The 26022-nt window shown below is 40.5% G+C and overlaps 1 protein-coding gene across 4 annotated transcripts in view; it reads left to right on the top strand.

Moving 5' to 3' along the window:
- Positions 1-12845: 12845 nt before the first annotated feature.
- Positions 12846-26022, top strand: part of SLC18B1 (solute carrier family 18 member B1) — a 30150-nt gene continuing 16973 nt past the window's right edge. For 2 of the 4 annotated variants that reach the window (XM_023230711.1, XM_023230709.2), the window contains exons 1-5: positions 12846-13077; positions 14602-14741; positions 22257-22352; positions 22692-22765; positions 24311-24458. In XM_023230711.1, coding sequence (XP_023086479.1) covers positions 13035-13077; positions 14602-14741; positions 22257-22352; positions 22692-22765; positions 24311-24458 — 501 coding nt within the window. In that variant the 5' untranslated portion in view covers positions 12846-13034. Of the gene's footprint in view, positions 13275-14601; positions 14742-21660; positions 21742-22256; positions 22353-22691; positions 22766-24310; positions 24459-26022 lie in introns of those variants that run through there. The other 2 variants (XM_023230710.1, XM_023230712.1) reach the window with 2 other exon arrangements.

Genomic DNA, 26022 nt, shown 5'->3' with positions numbered 1-26022 from the left:
TTTCTTTTTTTTTTTTTTTTTTTTTTTTGAGATGGAGTTTTGTTCTTGTCACCCAGGCTGGAATGCAGTGGCGGGATCTTGGCTCACTGCAACCTCTGACTCCCGGTTCAAGCGATTCTCCTGCCTCAGCCTCCCGAGTAGCTGGAATTACAGACACCCACTGCTATGCCTGGCTAAGTTTTGTATTTTTAGTACAAACGGGGGTTTCACCATGTTGGCCGGGCTAGTCTTGAACTCCTGACCTTGGTTGATCTGCCCACCTTGGCCTTCCAAAGTACGGGGATTACAGGTGTGAGTCACGGCGCCCAACCTCCTAGTTCACATTTTTAAGGTTACCTCCTCTCAATTTCTGAGACTGATAAAGGTGGGAGACTACATAGAGGTTAGTGACTGGTCACTCTTATACCAGCAGAGTATAACACATCATGTGCACAAATATGAATCTGACACACATATGAAAACTAAATGTATTCTAAAGTTTGTTTTAGGAACAATACTGATAGTAAGAGGTAACTTGTTTCACTTTTTCTATATGCCAGGTAAGGTGCTAAATTCTTTTCAGGCATTTTTCCCCTTTATTGTTATGGAGACTGTATCTGGTAGTGATGGTATTAGCCTACTTTAACAGGTCAGGAAGCCAAGGTTTAGGTAGTTGCCCAAGATCACACAGCTAATAAATGTGGAAGCTGGTATTTAAGCTCCATGGACTTCAAAGCCTGTGCTCCTAACCCTTCAGTCATTTGATTGATTGCCAGAATGTGGAAAGGAGATTGCTGAGAATTCAAGAATTACTCTTTACATCTCTGGTTTGGCAATAGTAAAATTGTTCAATCCCGCTGTGCTAAAAACTATATAGATGGAGGAAGGGAATATTGCTGTCAGGCAGAAAAATTTGCATTTGGACGGGCGGATCACGAGGTCAGGAGATCAAGACCATCCTGGCCAAAACGGTGAAACCCCGTCTCTACTAAAAAAATACAAAACCTAGCCGGGCGAGGTGGCGGGCGCCTGTAGTCCAGCTACTCGGGAGGCTGAGGCAGGAGAATGGCGTGAATCCAGGAGGCGGAGCTTGCAGTGAGCTGAGATCCGGCCACTGCACTCCAGCCTGGGTGACAGAGCGAGACTCCATCTCAAAAAAAAAAAAAGTACCACAAACTGGGTGGTTTAACCAACAGAAATTTCTTATCTCATAGTCCTGAAGGCTGGAAGTCTGAAGTCAAGGTGTTGGGTGAGTTGGTTCCTTCTGAGAGTGTGAGGAAGAATCCATTTCACACCTCTTTCCTAGCTTCTGGAGGTTTGTTGGCAATCTTGGTGTTCCTTGACTTGTGTTAGCATAACTCCAATCTTTGCATGACGTTCTTCCTGTGTGCATGTCTGAGTTTGCTTCCAAATGTTTCCTTTTTATAAGAATATCAGCCATATTGGATTAGGGGCCCACCTGCTCCAGTATGACCTCGTCTTAACTGATTACATCTCCAACAAACCTATTCCAAATCAGGTCTTATTCTGAAGTAGAAGGTGTTAGGATTTCAACATGTGAATTTTGAGGGAACACAGTTCAACTCATAACAGATGACAAAGAAGGAGGAGATATAGAATGATCAAATGAAAGAAAGCATTTTTGAAATGAACTGCAAAAAAGCTTACTTGGAAGACCAGAGCTGGAGAGAAAAACCGGGCTGAGACATAATCGGTCAGGAGGACCCAACTGTGCAGGGTTAAAATTCCAGCTTACTTTGTGACCTTCGGCAAGTTATTTTCTTTCTGAGCTAGTAAAATGGTGGTAATGCTATAATATTTCTGTGAGGATTAAATGAGATAGGCATTTAAAGTGTTTACCACTACGCCTGTAAAGTAATTTATCTTGTAAAGAACTTAACATGAAAATACATGGAAAGGTTCTTAAATATTACCTTTCTCCTGTCCTAAACCATCCAGCACTTAGTACAGTGAATTGCATATTGGAGGCTAAACACATGTGTACTGAATGAATTCACTGAGTGAAATAAGATTAAAGAAACCTCTTGGGGCCAGGTGCTGTGGCTCAGCCTGTAATCCCAGCACTTTGGGAGGTTGAGGCGGGCGGGTCACGGGGTCAGGAGTTTGAGACCAGTCTGGTCAACATGGTGAAACCCCGTCTCTACTAAAAATACAAAAATTAGCTGGGTGTGGTGGTGGGCGCCTGTAATCCCAGCTACTCGGGAGGCTGAGGCAGGAGAATTGCTTGAACCCAGGAGGCGGAGGTTGCAGTGAGCCGAGATCACGCCATTGCACTCCAGCCTGGGCCACAGAGCAAAACGCCATCTCAAAAAAAATAAACAAAATTTTAAAAAGCCTCTTGGGTAGATGTCATACTTAAAGGAAAGCCATGTTGAGGACTACCGTAATAAATTAGCATCTGTTGTGAGTTAGTTGGAAGTTTTGAGCATCCCAGGAAATCACTTTTAATTTGAAAACTTCAAGTGTCCCTACCTTTGGAGTAGGGAGTAGAAACCAAATACGATGGATGAGTGATAAGAAATAGGAGAAAATATTAAAAAATACTATACTGCTGCAACTCAGGAACATATAGGCTTAACTCTCATTTATTATACCATGTAGTTTTAAACATACTGAAGAAAAATTAGTCATAGCTGAAGAAAGAGTTGAATAGAATCCCATTACATCAAAGGAAGAATTAAAGGAAAAAGAGAAGTAGCAAAGAGAGAAAAAAACCAGAAAATAAGAAAGCAGATGGATTAGCAAGAGTGGAATAGACCAATAAAGGCTGTCGGTAGTAGCTTGTAAAGTTAACATGTTTATTAAGTGAAAACAAGGTTGTAGGGGAGAATGGGGTTAGATGATTGTATAGCTAAGTATGAAGCCTGTGCCAATAGCTTATATTTTTGGAGGGTTTTGTGTAATTATCATCTAAGTTTTCACAAGTCTCAGTAAGAATGTATCTTCACCTGCTTTTTTTGGAGTTTTTATCTGGTGGTTTTTTTTCTTTCTTTCTTTAGAGACAGGATCTTGCTATGTTGCACAGGCCAATCTTGAACTCCACTGTGCCCAAGCATCCACTTCTGTTTTTTTTTTTTTTTTTTTCTTTTGCTACCAGATGCTACCCAGAACTCTTGGGTACTGTAACACACTACAGGGCTGATTTAGAGTTCATGGAAACTAAACAAACATACTATGGAATATAATTAGAGATTATACTTTATAAGTATTATCCTGTGTAGCTGGGATTACAGGTGTCTGCCACCAAACCCAGCTGATTTTTATAAATAAACTAATTATAAACCGACTACAGGTTTTTTTTTTTTTTTTTTTTTTTTTTTGAGATGGAGCCTCACTTTGTCATCCAGGCTGGAGTGTAGTGGCACGATCTTGGCTCACTGCAACTTGCGCCTCCCGGGTTCAAGCAATTCTCCTGCCTCAGACTCCCCAGTAGCTGGGATTACAGACACCTGCCACCACACCTGGGTAATTTTTGTATTTTTAGTAGAGATAGGGTTTCACCACATTGGCCAGGCTGGTCTCAAACTCCTGACCTCAGGTGATCCACCCGAATCAGCCTCCCAAAGTGCTGGGATTACAGGCATAAGCCACCGCACCTGGCCACTACACAGTAATTTATAAATGAAATAAAGAGTAGTGGTGGGTAGAGCAAAGCTTAAATTAACATTAAATTGATTCCCTTAGGATACAAAGAGAGCTTGTGTGGGTGAGACTCCAGCCCTCTCTGCTGCTTCCTCTGCTGTTATCTGTGCAACATTTCTTTTGAAAATGGGTCCTGATGCTCTAAAATGTATTTGATGCCTGCACTTCTTATTAGGGAATCATTAGAATGAAGCCAGTACCACTCCTATCCTTATAACTGAAACTACATTAAAAAAAAAAAAAAAAAAGTCCTATTTTTATAACTGATTCTAACGCTACAAATGAATGTGAAGGGCAGACTGGTGATTCAAGGACTCGTTGATGTAGATTCTCCTCTCTACCATTTTCTGACTCTGTAGCCTTGGTCAAGAGACTTCTAATCTCTGGATCTCAGGTACTTCATCTGCAAAATGAAGTAGGCGATTATACGAGATACCCTTAAGCGCTTTTTCGGTTTCAGTATTCTACATCATTATTTTCAAACAATTTTCACTGTCAGTAAATGTTGAACATCTATGCTGTCTGCTATATTAGTTTTCTGATTTCACTTGACTTTATCCACATGACTATGAGCTGTAGTTTATGCCCGCTTCCCTCCTATGTCTCCAACTTACAGATGATGTCTTTATTTGTAAATAACAGCTATTGCTTTTTAAATATTAGAATAAGTAAGCATGTTCATTGTAGAAGATTTGAATAATACTGTATCAGTGATAATTCTTTCCAAGCAGCAGAATGAGCTGTGGCCAACATTTAAAAAATGAATTTGTTGGAAATGTACTGGATGGCTCAGAGAATAGAACAGTTTGTTTGAGCAGCCAGGTCTAGGGAATAGTAAGACTAGAACGATTTGTTTGAGCAGTCAGGTCTAGGGAATGGTAGGAATGGAATAGTTTCAGGGATCTTGGTTATAGGACCTCATCAAAAGTCTCTTAAGGCAGCCCTTTACAAAATGACTATCTATCTGAGGATTTTTCACTCAATCCATCACAGATTATTAGTTTAATAAAATACAACAAATATTAATTAGTAGAAGGTTCTGCGAGACTATCCTTCTTGCAGATAACTAATGTAACTCTGAAAATATAACAAAACAAAAAATAACTACCTGAAGACACTGGAGAGTGACAGAATTTGGGGATAGATGTGGGGACCAACACTGAGAGGAAGGAATGACACTGGCTTATTTTCCATTTTTATGAGTGTTAGCATGAGGACACCCTTAGTCAGTGCTACATGGAACAACTAATAGAGTTCCTCAGTTGTAATGCCTTAAAAACCAGAGAACAGAGTTGTATTAGTCAGAGTTCTCTAGAAGGACAGAACTAATGGAATATATATATTTTTATATATATATAAATATATATATAACATACTATAATATATATTTTATATGTTATATATGTTATATATTATGTTATATATTATATTTTATGTTATACATGTATATAACATATATAACATAAAATATTATATCTATATATTTTGTGTATATATATATATTTTTTGAGACAGAGTTTTGCTCTGTCCCACATTGCCCAGATTGGAGTGCAATGGCATGATCTCAGCTCACTGCAACTTCTGCCTCCTGGGTTCAAGCGATTCTCCTGCTTCAGTGTCCTGAGTAGCTGGAATTACAGGCATGCGCCACCATGCCTGGCTAATTTTTATATTTTTAGTAGAGACGGGGTTTCACCATGTTGGCCAGGCTGCTCTCAAACTTCTGACCTCAGGTGATCCACCCACCTCAGCCTCCCAAAGTGCTGGGATTACAGGCGTGAGCCACCGCACCCGAACCATATATATAAGGGGAGTTTATTAAGTATTAACTCACACAATCACAATGTCCCACAATAGGCCATCTGCAGGTTGAGGAGCAAGGAGAACCAGTCTGAGTTCCAAAACTGAAGAACTTGGAGTCCAGTGTTCAAGGGCAGGAAGCATCCAGCATGGAAGAAAGATATAGGCCGAGAGGCTAGGCCAGTTTCTCTTTTCACATTTTCTACCTGCTTATATCCTAGCCAGACTGGCAGCTGATTAAATGATGCCCACCCAGATTAATGGTGGGTCTGCCTTTCCCGGCCCACTGACTCAAATGTTAATCTCCTTTGGTAACACCCTCAAAGACACACCCAAGATCAATACTTTGTATCCTTCAATCCAATCAAGTTGACACCCAGTATTAACCATTACAAGAGTTTAGAATAACCATGGCACTGGAAATTGAAGAAAGTGGGGAAATCCTAGAAAGGAGAGAGCCAGAGAGGGGAAAACCAGAATTTTCCATGTATACTCTGCCTCAATGTCTGGCAGAACCCTGAACTACACATACATAGGGTAGCACAGTGGCTTATGCCTGTAATCCCAGCACTTTGGGAAGCGAGGCAGGTGGATCATAAGGTCAGGAGTTTAACCAAGTTTAACCAAGTTGAACTCCTGACTAACTTGGTTAAACTCCGTCTCTACTAAAAATACAATATTAGTTGGGCATGGTGGAGCATTCCTGTAATCTCAGCTACTCGGGAGGCTGAGACAGGAGAAGCGCTTAAAACCTGGAAGGCGGAGGTTGCAGTGAACTGAGGTCACACCACTGCACTCCAGCCTGGGCAACAAGAGCGAAACTCCATCTCAAAGCAAAAAAAGAGAGAGAGAGAGAAAGAAAATAATATTCAAAACTTTCCCAAATTTGGTGAAACACATAAATTCAGATTCAAGAAGCTCAGTGAACCCCAAGAAGAATAAATACACACACGTATACACACCTAGGCATATCATAAGTGAGATATTAAAACTCAAAGATAAAATTACAGTAGCATTTGGGGGAAAAAAGACGTATTACATATAGGAAACCAATAATACAAAATTCCACTAATTTCTCTCAAAAGATAGGAGCCAAATGATAACAGAATCACATCTTGAAAGGGCTGAAAGACAACATTTTACCCAAATTTCTATGAAATATGAAATTTTACCCATATTTCAATGAAAGGCCCTTCCAGAACGAAGACAAAATGATGACATTCAGAGCTAAACAAAAACTAACAGAACTAATCACCTGAAGATTCATACTTGAAGAAATATTACAGAAAGTTACTCATGTTGAAGAAAAATGATACCAGATGGAAAATTTAGATGTTCCAGAAGGAATGAAGATCACTGAAAATGGTAAATATGTGAGTAAATTTCAGAGTATTTTTCTTTTTGATTAAACAGTATATATGGCTAAAGTAAAAATTATAATATTGCATGATGAACTTTGTGTCTTCATAGATATAATCTGTATAACAACTAAGAATGAAGGATGAAGGGAGAAGAGGTGGCTGCTGGGTAAGGCCGTCTGTATGAGTCTAACAATCTGTAAGGTTCTTACATTTTACATGAAGTGCTACAATACTAGCTCTAAGTGGACCAGGAGAGTTAAGAATGTGTGTATTGTAATCCCTAAGCAACGACTAAAAATAGTTGAAATATAGCTAAAATGATAACATATAAATTGCAATGGAATTTCAAAATCTTTTTTTCCCAAAGAAGCCAAAATAAGGTTAAAAAAAAAGAAACAAATGAACAAAAAACAGATAGGAAGATATAAGACAAATAGTAAAATGGTAGACGTAAACCCAACCCCATCAATACTTACCTTATATGTAAGTAGACTATCTTCTCAAATTAATACATGTTAATACTGGAGGAGGGGAAGTTTTTGACTTGTTTTATGAGTGCAGAATTACTTACTACCAAAGCCTGACAAAAGAAAATAAAAAGAAATTACAGATCAACATTACTCATAAGCGTATACAAAAAAATCTTTAGCAAAATATTAGCAAGTTTATCCAGCAATATATAAAAAAGAGAATACATCTTGACCAAGCAAGATTTATCTCCAGAATGCAAAGTTAACATTAGACAATTAACCTTAGACAATTGATCAGTGGAATTTATTATATTAACAGAATAAAGAAGAAAAATCATGTACAATAGACGCAGAAGTACTATTTGATAAAATTTAACACAAATTCATTTTAAAATTTCTCAACACATTAGGAATAGAAGGTAGCATCCTTAATCTTCTGAAAGGCACATGTGAAAAATCTACAGCTAACTTCATACTTTATAGTGGAAGACCAACTGTTTTTCCTGTGAGATTGGGAACAAAGTGAGGCTCTCATTCCCACCACATTTATTCACCATTTTACTGGGCATCCTAGTCAGTGCAATAAAATAAGTGAAAGAAACAAAAGCGTACATTTCAAAAAGGAAGAAGTAAAACTCTATTCACAGATGGCATAATTGTTTATGTAGAAAATCTAATAGAATCTATACAACAATGACTAGAACTAATGAGGGAATTTAGCAAGATTGCAGGATACCATATTCATACAAAAGTTCATTTACTTTTATATATAATCAGCAAATTGTTGGAAATTTAAATGTAAAAATACCATTTTTAGTAGCTTCTAAAACTAAGGTATTTTGGAATAAATTTAACATGAGGCATATAATACCTACACCGTGAAAAACGTGAAAATGTTATGAAAGAAATATCTTTATAATTGGAGAGATATACTGTGTTCATGGATTAAAAGCTTAATAGTGATTCAATATCAGTTCTCCCCAAATAGATACATGGAGTCAAAACAATACCAGTAAGAATACCATGCCGGGTGCGGTGGCTCTAGCCTGTAATCCCAGCACTTTGGGAGGCCGAGACGGGCGGATCACAAGGTCAGGAGATCGAGACCATCCTGGCTAACCTGGTGAAACCCTGTCTCTACTAAAAAATACAAAAAACTAGCCGGGCGAGGTGGCGGGCGCCTGTAGTCCCAGCTACTCGGGAGGCTGAGGCAGGAGAATGGCGTGAACCTGAAAGGCGGAGCTTGCAGTGAGCTGAGATCCGGCCAGTGCACTCCAGCCCAGGCGACAGAGCGAGACTCCGTCTCAAAAGAAAAAAAAAAAAAAAAAGAATTCCACCAGGTTGTTTGGAGAATATAAGAGCTAATTGTGACATTTCTCTAGAAATTCAAAGTAACCAAAATATTCAAACCACTCTTGAAAAAGAAGAACGTAGTTGGACACTTTTTACTGCCTGACTTCAAACACATCGGTTCTTGATATGCAATGGAAGCAAGTGAGTGGAAGAAGCCAGCACCACCTAAAATCTCTTCTGGTGAGAGTGGCAGCATTCTTGAGGAGTGGGGATGGTATTCTAACTACAATGTCTTATACCTGGCTCCAGTGGTATTGGCAGCATGTGCTGGAGATGTACGTCCAGCAGGGCTGCAGTGCCATGCTTACTGGACCACTTAGGTGGTGTGACTTTAGGCACTTAGCCTCTAAGTGGTATGCGTAATCCTCCTGATGACACTATGTGTTACCTAATAATCAGTGATAAATTCATTTCCTGCTTAAATTAGCCAACGTTGCTTTTTTAAATTAGCAACAGGGAACCCTGACTGATAGAAGTGCTAGGAAGAAAAATAGAAAGGTGAAAGGACAAAGGATGACTGGGGCTGTATTTGGATAAGGGGATAACAATGAATTTCTTAGCCGGGAGCGGTGGCTCACGCCTGTAATCCCAGCACTTTGGGAGGCTGAGGCAGGCGGATCACCGGAGGTCGAGAGTTCAAGACCAGGCTGGCCAACATGGAGAACCCCCATCTCTATTAAAAATACAAAATTAGCCAGACATGGTGGCGCATGCCTGTAATCCCAACTACTCGGGAAGCTGAGGCAGGAGAACCACTTGAACCCAGGAGGCAGAGGTTGAGGTAAGCCAATATGGCGCCATTGCGCTCCAGCCTGGGCAACAAGAGTGAAACTCCATCTCAAAGCAAAAAAAAAAAAAAAGAATGAATTTCTTGGTCAGGTGTGGTGGCTCACGGCAGTAATCAGTAATCCCAGCACTTTGGGGAACCAGGGCAGATGGATTGCCTGAGTCCAGGAGTTTGACATCAACCTGGGCAACATGGTGAAACCTCGTCTCTATTATTAAATAAATAAATAATAAAAAAGACTGAATTTCTCTGAGGAGGTGGCATTTAACAAAGACCATATTACTCCATTTTAGTTTGTAAAGAAAAAAATACTCTATATGTGTATATATGTCTATGAATAGATAATTGTGGTAGGCTGATAATGGATTCCAAAGTTACATCCACATCCTAATCCCTGGAGCCTGTAAATGTTACCTTATGTGAAAAAAAGGGTCTGTGCAGATGTGATTAAATTGGAGAACTTGAGATGAAGAGATCATCTAGGTGGGCCCTAAATTCATGCAAAATATCCTTACAAGAGACTGGCAAACAAAGATTACACACAGAAGAGAAGAAGCACAGTGATCACAGAGACAGAGATTAGGGTGATGCGGCACAAAGTGCCAATAGTCACTAGAAGCTTCAAGGGGCAAGAAACAGACTCTTCCCTAGAGCCTCTAGAGGGAACATGATCCTGCTGACACCTGATTTTGGCTCAGTGAAACTGATGTTGAACTTCTGGCTTCCAGGACCTTGTTTTAAGCTACCAAATTTGTGGTGATTGGTACAGCAGCCTCAGAAAACTAACACAGTAATATATTTGATTATAAAACTGATGATCTGAAGGGAGAATGACAGGTAGAGATTAGAGGAAGAGAGGAGGATAGGGATATGAATAGCCTTGATGTAAATTAAAAATAGATGGACACACAAGAACATAAAGAACAAGATTTGCATTAAACATGCAAGAATGATTGCAAATGGGGAGAGGAATGAGAATGGAGATACAAGGAAATAGATGGCAACAGAAATGACACATTCAGTTGGCAAGATACACTTGGCAAGATTCGGTTGACAAAAATTCAGATGGCAAGGTACAGTTAGGAATACTTCCTATAAGATGGAGGGAAAAAAAAATAACTAGCCAGGCGCGGCGGCACATGCCTGTAGTCTCACCTACTCAGGAGGCTGAGGTGGGAGGATCAGTTGAGCCCAGGAGGTTGAGGCTGCAGTGAGCCATGACAGTATCATGGTAGTGGTAGCTTGGGCAACAGAGTGAGACCCTGTCAAAAAAAAAAAAAAAAAAAAGAGAGAGAGAGAAGAAAAAGAGAAATAAGTAAGAGGACCAGTTTGGGTGACCCAACATCCACATAAAGCACAGTCCAGAAAGAAAATAAAAGAGGAAATGTAATCATCAAATAAATCATTCAAGAAAATTTCCCTCTACAGATGTTAGATTGAAGAGAAAGCATAGAGTTAAATGAGATTGGAGAAGCTGTCAGGGGTTAGATCATAAAGATTTCATAAAACTACTTTAGGGAACCTTTGCTAGAGTGGAACTTTTCTTTTTTCTTTCTTTTCTTTCCTTTTGTTTTCTTTTTTCTTTTCTTTTCTCTTCTTTTCTTTTCGACAGGGTCTTGCTCTGTTGCCAGGCTGGAGTGCAGTGGTGGGATCTCGGCTCACTGCAACCTCCACCTCCTGGTTCAAGCGATTCCACTGCCTCAGCCTCCTGAGTACCTGGGACTACAGGCGAGCACCACCAGGCTGGCTAATTTTTTGTATTTTAGTAGAGATGGGGTTTCACCATGTTGGCCAGGATGGTCTCAATCTCCTGACCTCGTGATCCGCCCACCTGGGCCTCCCAAAGTGCTGGGATTACAGGTATGAATCACCGCGCCCAGCCTAGAGTGGAACTTTCTGTTCAGAGTGGTTCTCCAGGTTCTCCTTCACAACTCGCCCACTGGGGAATTTTTACATAACCTTCAAGAATCAAGGTAACATCACTTCCTCAGGAAGTCATACAGGACTCATTTGCCAAAGTAAATGGTTCTTGCAATATGTTTGTATACAACCGATTGCATTATAGTAGATTATTAATTAGTGTGAATTTCATCTGCTAGAAGGTGTGCTACTTGAGGGCGGAGTCTGGGTGGGGCTCATTCATCTTTAAATTCATAATGCCTGGCACAAAGTGGTAATTCAGTCTTCTGTTTTGGTTTGGCTTCAAATCAAGAATTTCCCAGTCCTTAAACATTTATTTATTTATTTATTTATTTATTTATTTATTTATTTATTTAAGAAGGAGTTTCACTTTTTCACCCAGGCTGGAGTGAAGTGGCGCAGTAATTACAAATTTACTATCCACCATCCCACGTATTGGAACCAACCTTGTACAGTGGATCTGAGGCAGATTCTCAGTCGATAAAGCCACCCTCACACAATTCTTTGGGATCTTGCCTCACTGTAACCTCTGCCTCAAACGATTCTCCTGCCTCATCCTCCTGAGAAGCTGGGATTACAGGTGCCCGCCACCACGCCCAGCTTTTTTTTTTTTTTTTTTTTTTTTTTTGTAGTTTTAGTACAGACGGAGTTTCAACATGTTGACCAGGCTGGTCTAGAACTCCTGACCTCAGGTGATCTGCTCACCTTGGCCTACCAAAGTGCCGGGATTACAGGCATGAGCCACCGCGCCCAGCCAGTCCTCAAGATTTAACACTTCCCAAATAGTAAAAAAGGTGAAAATAAGTGAAACCTATTTTTTGTGCAAGAAAACTGTGAGTGTGAGAGTAAGGTAGTAGCCATCATGTTCATGTGCTAGCTACTAACACACTTTATCGCCAATGCTCACAGCCACCCTACAAGATAAACATTATAATCCCAATTGTACAGATAGAGAAACTGACCTTGTCATCCAAAGTTACATACAGCCAGTAAGTGCTCTGACTTGAAACCCTGGCACCTGCCTCCAGAGGTCGCACTCCTAGCCACTTCACCATGCTTCCTAAATATTCATTAGTATTCTTGCAAATATTTTTCGACTACAGATGCTTCATATTGGTTAATTCATTTACAGTTCAATAGTGTCTGGCTTCAATAATTACGAACACTACCGCATTTACCCACTGTGAAAAATAATTCAGTCTTTCAAAGGTCCTGTATAAACCTAATTTTCTAATTCACTTTGGTGTCTTTCAGTTGACGTACTCCCTGCCTTTTCTGTTTCTACATAAGCTTCCTTTCTTTCGTTTCGTAGGAATAAATTGAACTTATTTTAAGATGGGGGTACAACTGTATGGAATATAGACTCATCTTTTTTCACTCTCTCTCACAGAATGAAAAAGGACACCATGATATAGCAGCTGAGGTGGTGGATTAAGATAATGGGGGGGGGGCAAAAAAAAAAAAAAAAAAGGAGCCTTGCTTCACCCCTGCCCCGCCCCCGGCCGCCTCCCGGGGACTCAAGAGTCCTAGAAGGCTTTGCGGAGCTCCGGGCTGGGCGGATCGCTGCCCACAGGGAGTCGGGAATGCCAGGTTCCAGCTGAGCAGCGGTCTCCGGCCGGAGTGCCAGTGGCTCCTTGGAGGTCGAGTCCAAGGACGTGGCTTGAACCCGGGAGGTGGGGCGCCGGAGTCCACGCACCGGGGATGGACGCGCCGGGTGACCTGGAGGGCCCACGCGCACCAGGAGGTGACCGTGAATTGCTTGGCCGGGAGCCCGGAGCCCAGCGGCGGCTTCGGGCCTGTCTCTTTAGCAACGATTGAATTGCTTTTAGCTTGATTCGTTTCCGAGAGATTGGAAAAGGCTGGGGCCTGATCGTGGGGTTCGGGCCAGCGTTTCTTTTCTCTCTGGACAGGGCAAAGTTCCAGGACTGGATATGTGTCACGGTATCTAATGACTTTCTAACCTATGCCTCTGCTTTTAAGTACTGTGTGTTTAATGCATTCAAATAAGTATGCCATTAGGCAAATGTAAAACGTTACCTTTCAAGTACCCAGTGTTGTTGCCTTTGTTTTTAACTTTCATTTCGCTTTCTCATGTACTACAAACATTTTACAAAGATTCATAAGACTTCCTCATATTGAGAAAAAAAATTCCTCAGATTTTTTTTTTTCCTTCTGGACTGCAATGGCAACCTCTGACAAATAGAGCAAAGCAAATACATTTTTCTTAAGTTTTTCCTAAAAACAGTTTAATTTATAAATGGCTGATTGGATTTGATTGGATATTTGGAACTCTGAGTAATTGATTTAGTGTTTTTAAATGACAATTTAGCCCTGGAAATAAGTGTTAAATTAGCTGATGCAAAAGACTAGTAATTAGGGTAAGAAAAGTATTGATTTGTGAATTTTGAGACTTGTCAATCCAGAAGCATACCATTGTAAATATTAATTCACCAGCTGAATGATTTCGCTTGTTTTCTCCTACTTACACTTCATTTGACTTCAATATTGCCTTAGAAATCTTTGTGGGTTTTTTGTTTGTTGGTTGGTTGGTTTTTGGATACAGAGTCTCCCTCTGTCGCCCAGGCTGGAGTGCCATAGCGCGATCTCCGCTCACTGCAAGCTCGGCCTCCCGGGTTCACGCCATACTCCTGCCTCAGCTTCCCGAGTAGCTGGGAGTACAGGCGCCCGCCACCACGCCCAGCTAATTTTTCTGTATTTTTAGTATAGACGGGGTTTCACCATGTTAGCCGGGATGGTCTCTATCTCCTGACCTCATGATCCGCCTGCCTCGGCCTCCCAAAGTGCTGGGATTACAGGCGTGAGCCACTGCGCCAGGCCAGAAATCTTAATAAGTTAACATTACATGCTTGAAACATTGAGTTCATGTAGCATATGATTCAAGTAACTTGAGAAAATAAGGACATTATGCTTCAGAGAGCATCACCTTTTGGAGATCATCTTTCTTGAAGGGTTATTAAAGACCAGAGAAACATGCTTTAAAGTGAAGGCAAAACAAATCAGATAGCTTGATGATTTCTGCATTTAAATTCTAGTAGAGAATAGTATGTAAATGAAAGCAGTATGTTTTCAAAACTGCAGTAATGTACAAGGATTGTGTTCCGTTTGATCAAATGTACTATATTCAAAATAGCCCTAAGCTCAGCAAATGATATCTTCAGAGTGCAACATATGTGCACAGAAATCACATTTGTGTACTTTGATCAGTAGTCTCAATTATATGCCTGATTGCTGCATGTTTGCATTGAAGGTGATGATCCTGCAGGAGGTGCAGGAGAGACTCCCAGGTGGCTTTCGAGAGAACAGGTTTTTGTACTGATATCGGCAGCTTCATTGAACTTAGGTTCCATGATGTGCTATTCTATACTTGGACCCTTTTTCCCCAAGGAGGTAAGACATTTTTAAATCCTTAGTGTGGGGAAAAGAAAGAGAGATCAGATGTTACTGTGTTTATATAGAAAGAAGTAGGCATAAGAGACTCCATTTTGTTCTGTATTTGAGATGCTGTTAATCTGTGACCCTACCCCCAACCATGTCCTTGCAAGAGACATGTGCTGTGGTGACTCAAGGTTTAATGGATTTTGGGCTGTGCAGGATGTGCTTTGTTAAACAAGTGCCTGAAGGCAGTATGCTTGTGAAAAGTCATCACCATTCTCTTAATCTCAAGTACCCAGGGACACGTACACTGCCAAAGGTTGCAGGGACCTCTGCCTAGGAAAGCTAGGTATTGTCCAAGCTTTCTCCCCATATGATAGTCTGAAATATGGCCTCATGGGAAGGGAAAGACCTGAACGTCCCCCAGCCTGACACCCGTGAAGGGTCTGTGCTGAGAAGGACTAGTATAAGAGGAAAGAAGGCCTCTTGGCAGTTGAGATAGAAGAAAGCATCTGTCTCCTGCCCGTCCCTGGGCGATGGAACATCTCGGTGTAAAACTCCATTGTATGTTCTGTTTACTGAGAAAGGAGAAAACCGCCTTAGGACTGAAGGTGGGACGTGCTAGCAGCAATACTGCTCTTTATACACTAAAAAGGTTTATGGAGATGTTTGCATATGCACATCAAGGCACAGCACTTTTCCTTAAACTTATTCATGTCACAGAGCTCTTTATTCATATGTCTTACTGCTGACCTTCTGGCTATGATGATCCTATTATCCTGCCACTTCCCTTTTTCTAAGATAGTAAAGATAATGATCAATAAATACTGAGGGAACTCAGAGACCGGTGCCAGCATGGGTCCTCTGTATGCTGAGCGCCGGTCCCCTGGGCCCACTTTTTCTTTCTCTGTACTTTGTCTCGATGTCTCATTTCTTTTCTCAAGTCTCTCGTTTCACCTAACAAGAAACGCCCTCAGATGTGGAGGGGCAGACCACCCCTTCACTTAGGAGCTCTGTTTTTTTTTTTTTTTTTTTAAGCCGTTTGAATTATTTTATTTTATAGTATATAAAATGTAAAAATCTGCTTATAGGACAGATGGTGTATAGAACTCCAGCCAATAGAGTACTTCTTATAGAATGCTTGATACCAGGAAAAAAAAAATCCAGTCAGAAAGAACATCTTCTTGGGAGGTAATTCACCTAAATGTGGTTGATCTTCTGAGAATTACTTTGCTTATCCTATAGTCTGATTAATCTTTATTTGGTTTCTGCAACTGAAAAAAAGGAGTGCACTGAATAACTGAGATTCAAATGTTACTGCAATAGGTCTGTGTTAAAACAGTAACTGTTTTCTTGAGGTTTTTTTTTTTTTTTTTTTTTTTTTTTGAGACGGAGTCTCGCTCTGTTGCCCAGACTGGAGTGCAGTGGCCAGATCTCAGCTCACTGCAAGCTCCGCCTCCCGGGTTTACGCCATTCTCCTGCCTCAGCCTCCTGATTAGCTGGGACTACAGGCGCCCGCCACCTCGCCCGGCTAGTTTTTTGTATTTTTTTAGTAGAGATGGGGTTTCACCGTGTTAGCCAGGATGGTCTCGAACTCCTGACCTCGTGATCCACCCGTCTCGGCCTCCCAAAGTGCTGGGATTACAGGCTTGAGCCACTGCGCCCGGCCGTTCTTGAGGTTTTATTCACATTTTAAATTAAGATGTTTTGATTCCTGCCCCCACTTCCTTTTTTTTTTTTTTTTTTTCTTTTGAGACAGGGTTTCACTCTTGTTGCCTAGGCTGGAGTGCAATGTTGCGATCTCAGCTCACTGCAACCTCTGCCTCCCGGGTTCAAGTGATTCTTCTGCCTCAGCCTCCCGAGTAGTTGGGATTACCGGCGCCTACCACCATGTCTGGGTAATTTTTGTAGTTTTAGTAGAAATGGGGTTTCGCCATGTTGGGCAGGCTGGCCTCGATCTCCTGACCTCAGGTGATCTGCTCACCTTGGCCTCCCAAAGTGCTGGGGTAACAGGTGTGAGCCACCATGCCCAGCCCCTGCCCCACTCCATATTCCCTCTTTTAACTTGAATTTCTTATGGACTCTAGCAGCAATGTTTATGCAAGGGAGGAATTCTGATTAATAGGGTCTGTTCCTTCTAGGCATAGCCTTTTATGTGGTGTTAGGATTTATTGACACAGATTCAATAGGATATAGTATGAAATGAATATGACTGGCTTGGAGTGTAGACAATATAACCGTGTGTTTTATTTTGTTCTTTTTGCCAGATCCTTGGCTCACAGTGCAGTGGCGCCTTCTTAGTCCTCCAGCTGCCTTTAAAACATGTAGTCCTTTGTTCTGTGTGATACAAAAGAAGATAAAGTGGCTTCTCTGCTAAAGGAACAATATTGCTATGTACCCATACAGTGCTCTCTGGCTTTTAGTACACATTACCCCTCATTTATCCATTTGATCCCTGCAACAACCTCATACAGAATCTTGAGAATCTCAGCATGTTGCAAATGAAGAAACAGTCTCAGAAGTTGTGACTTGCCCAATTCGGTTCTATTAAGTAGAGGTTTAATGAGCTCCTTCTCTAGAGCAGGCAAAGCATGCGACGTGTTAGGGTAGAATAAAAAAATCAGGGAAATGGTTCTCTCTTGTCCACCCATTGGGAGTGAAAAAATATGGATTGGGGGGGAAGGTTCCAATGATTTGGATATCCCTTAAGAAAAGGATTTTTCAGAATGTTATAAGACTGTTTTTTTTTTTTTTCTGTTTTTACATTATCATTTTCTTCTGGCTTCCCTCTATCCATACTAATGTTATAAGACCCTAGAAAGAAGAATGGTTAATTCTGTCATACATGGAGTGGGGATAGGAGAAGAAAGGGCGGTACTGAAAGGAACTCTCAGGATAAATTTAAGTTGGGGCTTTTTTTTTTTTTTGAGACAGGGTTTCACTCTGTCACTGAGGCTGGAAGTGCAGTGGCATGATCAGGATTCACTGCTGCCTCGACCTTCCAGGCTGAAGAGATCCTTGTGCCTCAGCCCCCTGAGGAGCTGGGGCACAGGCATGTGCCACCACACCTAGTATTTTTTTTTCTATTTTTAGTAGAGATGGGGTTTCACCATGTTGCCCAGGCTGACCTTGAACTCCTGAGCTCAAGCGATCTGCCCACCACGGCCTCTCAAAATGCTGGGATTACAGGTGTGGCCACTGCACCTGGCCTAAGGTGGGTCCTAAGAAATTTAATTCTTATAGTGAACAACAGAGATGGAGGTGTTCTAGGTATAGTCACAGGAATTGCAGAGTGAATGGCATGTTCCTGAGGAACAGCAGACAGCTTCTTGATGTGGCTTGAGCCTGGGGTGAAGTGAGGTCTAATAGGAGACAGTGGATCTGAGGAGGCAGGCCGGAGATAGAAAGAAGGGCATTTGTCAAGGACTTAGTCAGTGGGCAGTCATCAGAGATGTTTGAGCAAGACAAAGCAGTCTGGCCAGACTTGGGATTTGTAAATAATAATAATAATGCTAGGCACAGTGTCTCACACCTGTAATCCTAGCACTTTAGGAAGCCGAGGTGGGAGGATCACCTGAGGTCAAGAGTTCGAGACCAGCCTGGCCAACATAATGAAACCCTGTCTGTACTAAAAATACAAAAATTAGCCAGGTATGGTGGCACGTGCCTGTAGTTCCAGATACTCAGGAGACTGAGGCAGGAGAATCGCTTGAACCCAAGAGGCCGAGGTTGCAGTGAGCCGAGATTGCGCCACTGCACTCCAGCCTGGTGACAGTGTGACTCTGTCTCAAAAAAAAATTAAAAAAATAAGAGCCCGTGGAATTGAGATGAAGAAGAATTGGAGTGAGTGAATCAACCAGTGGGAAGGGCATTTCCTAGCTCAGCTGGAACTCAGTGAGTGCAACTAACGTTAGTTTCCTCTAAGTGAATAGGGACAAAGGAAAACCGGGCTATGGGTGTGTGCTTTTTAAGTTTTTGACTGAGTGTTTTGCTTATAGAAAATGTTGACTAAAGAAAAAAGTCAAGCTTTTAAAGAACTAAAGTTCATTTTATTCAGGAGTCTTACTGAGGACTACAGGCTGAGTATTCCAGTTCCTAGTTCATATACAGGTGATACAGGTGGTGGAGATTCAGTAGGCGCAAGGTCACATCAAAGTTTAGGTGTAAGAGTATATCTGGTTATAGATTACGAATGTACCTTTGGTAACAGTTTATAAAAGCATAATCACAACCCTGTTAGATGTTATCTTATGTGTAGGAAAAGGTAAGGCTGGGGCATTTATCATTTAAGGAATGTAATAGCTCAGGCAAGAGATGTGGGGAGCCATGTGCTCTATACTGCTCTGTCTTCAACTCATCCCTCCCAAGAGCTGCATGTTGTCACAGAGTCAGGGGTTTTGTGACATTATGCTGGCAAGCAGAAGTGAGCAAAATGTGGCTTCTTACATTTGCTACTTTGTCCCGCCTCGCAGAAGGAAGGCAGAAAGAAAGGAGACAGAGGCAGGATAGAGAACATTCTAATTTTAAAAGCTGTAAATATGAAGAGCAGGCTTTAACTTTTCATTTCTGATGAAAATCTTACGGTTAACAAATGCATTGGTGAAGCCTCATCCTTCCTCCTGCATGTTCTGCCATCTTTCTTATTAGCTAAACTAACTGGGCAAAGGAAAAACAGTGCCTTTCTTAAATTCTGGTGTGGGATTCCTACTTCTATTCATCATTTTTCTTGCCATCCTCATCCTTGGTCAGAAAACCAGAAATTGCTTATTTATTAATTGTTTATTTTTTGAGACAGAGCCTCGCTCTGTCATGCCCAGGCTGGAGTGCAGTGGCCTGATCTCGGCTCACTGCAACCTCTGCCTCCCGGGTTCAAGTGATTCTCCCACCTCAGTCTCCCAAGTAGCTGGGATTACAGGTGCATGTCACCACACCCAGCTAGTTGTTTTGTATTTTTTAGTAGAGATGGGGTTTCATCATATTGGCCAGGCTGGTCTTGAACTCCTGACCTCAGGTGATCCGCCCTCCTTGGCCTCCTAAAGTGCTGGAATTACAAGCATGAGCCACTGTCCCCAGCCTAGAAATTGCTTTTAATAGCTGTTTTTGCTTTCCTAATGTGAAGCAGGATCCGTGTTCCAAAAATGGCACATGGCTGCTGCTGTAGCATGTGGTTCTAGCACATCCTGTGTCAGCGTTCCATTTCCACAGTGAATATGGGAACATGCACACGATGGAAACTGTAATGGCTTACGACCTTGTAACCTTTGCAAGTCCCTCTCCTCATCTATAAATGAGGCCAGCTAAAAATACATCCCTTATTTAATTGTTGTTAGATACCATGTAAAATGGCACTTAATAGAGATCCTGGCTCATAATGAGGGTCTAGTAAGTATTAATTGCTATAGGCATTATATATTTTCTGCTAGATTGTAAATTAAGTACTTATTGGAACTATTAAGCATTGATAATGTAACTTGACTAATGAATGTTTGTCTTTCTTTCTTTCTTTCTTTCTTTCTTTCTTTCTTTCTTTCTTTTCTTTTCTTTTCTTTTTCTTTTTCTTTTTTTTTTTTTGAGGCAGAGTCTCGCTCTGTCACCCAGACTGGAGTTCAGTGGCACAATCTCAGCTCACTGCAACCTCTGACTCCTGGGTTCAAGCAATTCTCCTTCCTCAGTCTCCTGAGTAGCTCGGATTACAGACACATGCCACCACACCTGACTAATTTTTGTATTTTTAGGAGAGACGGGGTTTTGCCATGCTGGACAGGCTGGTCTCAAACTACTGACCTCAAGTGATCCTCCCACCTCAGCCTCCCAAAGTGCTGGGATTACAGGTGTGAACCACTGTGCATGGCATGAATATTTTTCTTATGCCTTAATTGGCTCCTTTCACAACATTTTCTTTTTGAGGAACCTGACCCGTGTGTAGTAGAAATGTAGGCCTCATGTTCCAGTCGACATACAGCATAACCATTTGTTACAGTGCCATTAAAGGTATTTTAATGAACTCTCTCTTGTATCCACACCGTTATTTCCTGTGGTTATTAATACATGGAAACGGAATGGCTAGTTATGAAGCCCAAGAATTATGGGCTTAAATCTTTCCCAAGCCATTACTGTGGAGCTGTGGGCCCATCCTCTCTGCCTTCACACACCACCAAGTGCTTTAGGGACATTTCTGAGGACTTTTCCTAAGTAAGAGGGAGGCCCTTCCTCAAATTTAGCTTAGAACAACAGAGTTCACTTCTCTGGCTTCCTGTGGTATGATGCTATGAGAAATGTATGGTTTATTTAAAGAGGCACAGTCTGACATGGAAAAAACATCCTTGAAAAAGACAAAGATTGAATGATGATAGTATCTTTACATGGGAAGGGATGGAGAAAATTTTTATCATAAATTATAGTTAGAGAGAAGAGGTAAAGAAAGGCAATCATGGTTGTACAGAATGGATGTTGAAGAGCGCAAAAGTGTGTGTGCATTTCTGTATTAATTATAGAGTTATTTGCGAAAATCCAAAGCTCTGCTGAAAGGATGGATCTAAACTGGACTCTTCTGACCATAAATATTCACTGCTGGTACAATGCCTTATATATACAAGATAGTCAATATATGACAGTTCAGGCTTTCCCTTTGTAGTATGCCAAGTGGCCAGTCCTATCTTAAAGAAATTAAACTCATATTTTGATTCCTTAAACTTCTATAGCTAGAATCTGATTTAAGGATCTGCCATAGTTCTAGGACTTGACAAAGTTTTTTAAACTTTCTATTTTTATATGTGAATGTAGTTGTGTATCACAGTGGCAGTATTTGAAGTTCAAAAGAAGTAGATTTAGGATAAATATTACCTGTAGCAAATCTTAGGAGCTCACTGATAGAATAGGCTATAAACATTAGTAACTGTAATTGATGGATGATGAACTACCTTGGCTGTTTCAGGAGAACGTAGAATGTCAGGGGAGCATCTCTCACCTGTGTTGTTGATGACAGGAAGGAAAACTGTTTTCTCCAAACTGTCAGGTAATTGGTATTACTGTCAGAAACAGAGACCTAAACTGATTGGGCCTTGGTCTGACCCATGTGCCAACTCATGGAACTTCCTATTCTTGAGTTTGAAGACTGGCCAGTGTTTTTTGTTTGTTTCCTATAATTAAATGTGATACCCAAAGGGAAGTGTGTCTAAATCAGCTGTTTCCTCGGTCCTGTGACTATGCAATACAGCCCAAATTTCCTTAACCAAGGCATTTTTTGTGTTTGTTTATACACTCTAATTCTGACTTTTGCCAGCTAAAGCTAACAATTCTTTATAGGCATAGTGAGTGAATTATTTTCATTTAAGAGACTATGGTTTACCGCCTAAACTATTACTAGTTTCCCTTCCTTCCCCACCCCATTTATTTTAAAAGAATAATCTTTTTGAAACTGATATACAGATAAAGTTCACAAGAAGATGATGCTCTGATCTATTATTCCCATTTTTCCATATTGATGCTAATTTTTCTTTGAAACTTTGTTTCCATTTCTGTTACTTAAAGGCTGAAAAGAAGGGAACCAGCAATACGATTATTGGTATGATCTTTGGATGTTTTGCTTTGTTCGAGTTGCTGGCATGCTTGGTATTTGGAAACTATGTAAGTATAAAGTTCATATGCACATCTTAATTTTTAAAAATTATATGATGAATTATTTTAGTTTACTAGTCTAGAATTTGCATCGATACCAAAATAACCATGGTTATAATTTTATAAATTGTGCCACTATTGACAGTTCCCTCCTCAGATTTGATTGATTTTTAACTCTTTCCATGTTTTTAAGCAATGAGTACTGTCACTATATTAAAGAATTATTATAATATATTAACTGTACATGTCTTACCCCATCCTATATTTTCCAATACAGTGGATTTGTTTCTATCAGTATAGACTTTCAGAAGTCATAAATTTACCACTCTTCTTTGACATTTATTATAGCTTGTACATATTGGAGCAAAATTTATGTTTGTAGCAGGAATGTTTGTCTCAGGAGGAGTTACAATTCTCTTTGGGTAAGTCATTTTCTGATTATATTTGGGAGCTTGAACAGATTTCATAATCTATCTTCTGTTTAAATTGTTAAACGTTCTTTAAGTCAATGGTTCCATTATTGTCTGTCAAACGCATAGCATGTGACTAATGGCAGAAGTTGAGTAAGTAGAGAACAGGGATAAATGGCATTGATTTTAAGGAAACAGGCCTCTGGGGGATCTCTTGATGCTTGCTACTGAACCTATTCATTAGGACTCCTGTGACTGTGAGTGACAGAAACTTAACTCACTTTTTTGAGTTACGGAAACGTACTAGCTTTAGTAAAAAGGTGAATTTCTTTAATAAAGTGTCAACTCAAAAAATATCAGAATACAGATTTGAAACGATGTCATGAGAAATTTTTCCTCTTGTGATTTGAACAAGCTCTCCCCTTTAGGTGGCAAGGTGACCCCTAGCAGTTTCAGTAGAAAGTGCCAGTTGCCTAGTAGTTCCTATTAGAGTCACAGAAGGAAGCCCCACTGACCTGACCTTTGCTGATGGCTGTAGCCAGGGGGAAAGAATGTTCTGCTTGACCAGGCCAGGTCACATGCTCAGTTCAGAGCATGGAATAGAATGGTTTCCCCCATTGCTACTTCCCGAAAAAGGAAAAACGAGTGCTAGTGAAAAAACAGATGTGAAAGTTCTTAAGCTTAGAGTTCTTAAACCAGCAGCGTAGTGCCAAATAATATGGAAGAGCTTATATAAGTACATGGGAACACAGAGGAATAACAGTATAGTAAGATTATAATGAAGTAAACTCAAGAAAACTGTTAAATGAAATGGGGTTAAAAAGTTTTTGGAAAGGTCTTTTTTTTTCTTTCTTTATTCCTTTTTTTTTTTTTTTTGGTTTGAGTCCTACTATAGGAGAGATCTGAAACTGAGTTCTTTCTTCTATATGGGTCTTGTCAGTGATTCTACATGTTATTCTTCTTTTCTTTTTTTTTTTTTTTTTGAGATGGTGTCTTGCCCTGTTGCCCAGGCTGGAGTGCAGTGGCGCGATCTCGGCCCACTGCAACCTGAGCCTCCCAGGTTCAAGCGACTCTCCTGCCTCAACCTTCCAAGAAGCTGGGATTACAGGTGCTTGCCACCATGCCCAGTTAATTTTTGTATTTTTTAGTAGAGATGGGATTTCGCCATGTTGTCCAGGCTGGTCTCCAGCTCCTGACCTCGGGGCATATGCTTGCCTCGGCCACCCAAAGTGCTGGAATTATAGGCATAAGTCACCACACCAATTCTACATATTCTAGAAAGGTTTATTTAGTACTATCATCTGGGGGACAAGTTGTATTGCAGAGAAGGGCAACTAAGCTGTTGTTATGACTCGAATTGTTACCAAAAAAGAAAAAGGGTAATTTCCTCCTACTGAAAAGACAACAACGCAACTCTTTTTAAAAAAATTATATTCTAAAGTGATTTATTCTAATAACTATGGGTGAGGTACTACTCTTTTTAGTGAGTACATACAGTTAAAAAGGAAAAAAATAAAAACCAGCTTGGCATTTGAGAATTGTCTTATTCCTTTTTAGTGTATTGGACCGAGTTCCAGATGGACCAGTATTTATTGCTATGTGTTTTCTAGTGAGAATAATGGATGCAGTTAGCTTTGCTGCAGCAGTGACTGCATCCTCTTCTATCCTGGCAAAGGCTTTTCCAAATAACGTGGCTACAGTATTGGTATGTATTTTATAAGTATTTCCCACTTTCCTTTGAGTGTAGGCCAAAATATTTGCCCTTCCAAGTTAAAGCTGGGATCCATTCTTCTATACTTGCATTTCTGTACTCTCTGTACTATTTTTGCCTTTCACCCCGAGTTGGACTAGCAGCAAGCCTGTCAATAAATGTAACACTGGTGTTACTTAGGTGCTCTTCCTGGTTTTAGAATTCCCTGAATGGGCAGTTTGACAGGTAAATGTGGTCCAAATCAGTCATTCTTTTTACCACTTAAAAAAAAATTTCCTTGGTAGTTTTTTTTGCTGTCTCCCTGTAACCTAGATTGTGGTTGAGCTACCTGAAGCATTCCTCTGCCTTAGAAAAGAGTTATCCCTAGTGGCAAAATAATCAATTCATACTAAAGTCCTTCCTCCACTTTCCCCAGATTTATGCATGGGATCTTAGAAATCATCTCAAAGTCCTTAAGTGCTTCTGTACCGTCTATCTGAGGATGCTTTTGCATTTTGACATAAAAATCCAAATCCTGGTGGCATCATATTGACATGTGTTTTTGTATACTGCTTAGATGCTTATAGAACTGGTATTAGTGACATATCAGATTCCCATCCCATCCATAGGCAGCTGCCTCTCTGACCCCCAAGAAGTCTTTTCTATTATAGCTCTCTCTCTCTGGGCACATGCGCTTCTGGAAGACTCATATCAGAGTCTGTATGGTGCCCTTATGCATTTAATTGTTCTCTTAGACTTCAGAATCTAATCAGCTTAGTAACAAGGACTCCCTTATTTACTCGTTTAATACTGTAGTTTGAAAATTTTCACTATCAGGTAAACCCTTTGCTGTGTAAATACTTATTCCCACTTTTTGTTAAGCATTTATGTATATAGCTGGATAGGTTTATGTTAGATTCTGTTGCCATTTGGCAGGTATACCATTTACATTTCCAGAAAATATATTTCTCTGGAAAGGGAGGAAAAAAATATATATTTTTCTGAGAAAGGGTTCAGAAGAACACTAGTCTGTTGATATGCCCTATAAGATAAGGGTTTATGACTAAGCAGCTTTGGAGAGTGCTGTCTGCTGCCTCTAACTTAGAGATGCCTAGTTCACATTAATGTCTTCAGACCTTGAAAATCCTGGAGTAGGATTACTTTATTAAATGTTCTACAACGCACTTTAACTATGGAACCACTTTTTTCTATCTTTTCTTTCTTTCTTTCCTTCCTGCCTGCTTGCTTTCTTTTCTTTTCTTTTTTCTTTTCTTTTCTTTAAGGGGAGTTGCGCTTATTTTTTTTTTTTTTTCTTTTTTTTTTTTTTTTTTCTTTTTGTGTAGAACGGGGTCTCGCTGTATTACCCAGGCAGGTCTCGAACTCCTGGGCTCAAGCTATCCTCCCGCCTCTGCCTCCCTGAGAGCTGGGATTACAGGCGTGAGCCACCACGCCCGGCCTTTTCTTTTCTTTTCTTTTCTTCTTTCTTTCCTTCTTCTTTCTTTCTTTCCTTCTTTCCTTCTTTCCTTCTTTCCTTCTTTCTTTCTTTCTTTCTTTCTTTCTTTCTTTCTTTCTTTCTTTC

The sequence above is a fragment of the Piliocolobus tephrosceles genome, chromosome 5, assembly GCF_002776525.5.
Source record: "Piliocolobus tephrosceles isolate RC106 chromosome 5, ASM277652v3, whole genome shotgun sequence".
Taxonomy (NCBI): Eukaryota; Metazoa; Chordata; class Mammalia; order Primates; family Cercopithecidae; genus Piliocolobus; species Piliocolobus tephrosceles.
The sequence above is the reverse complement of the archived record's forward strand: the minus strand, read 5'-3'. Positions and strand labels throughout refer to the sequence as shown.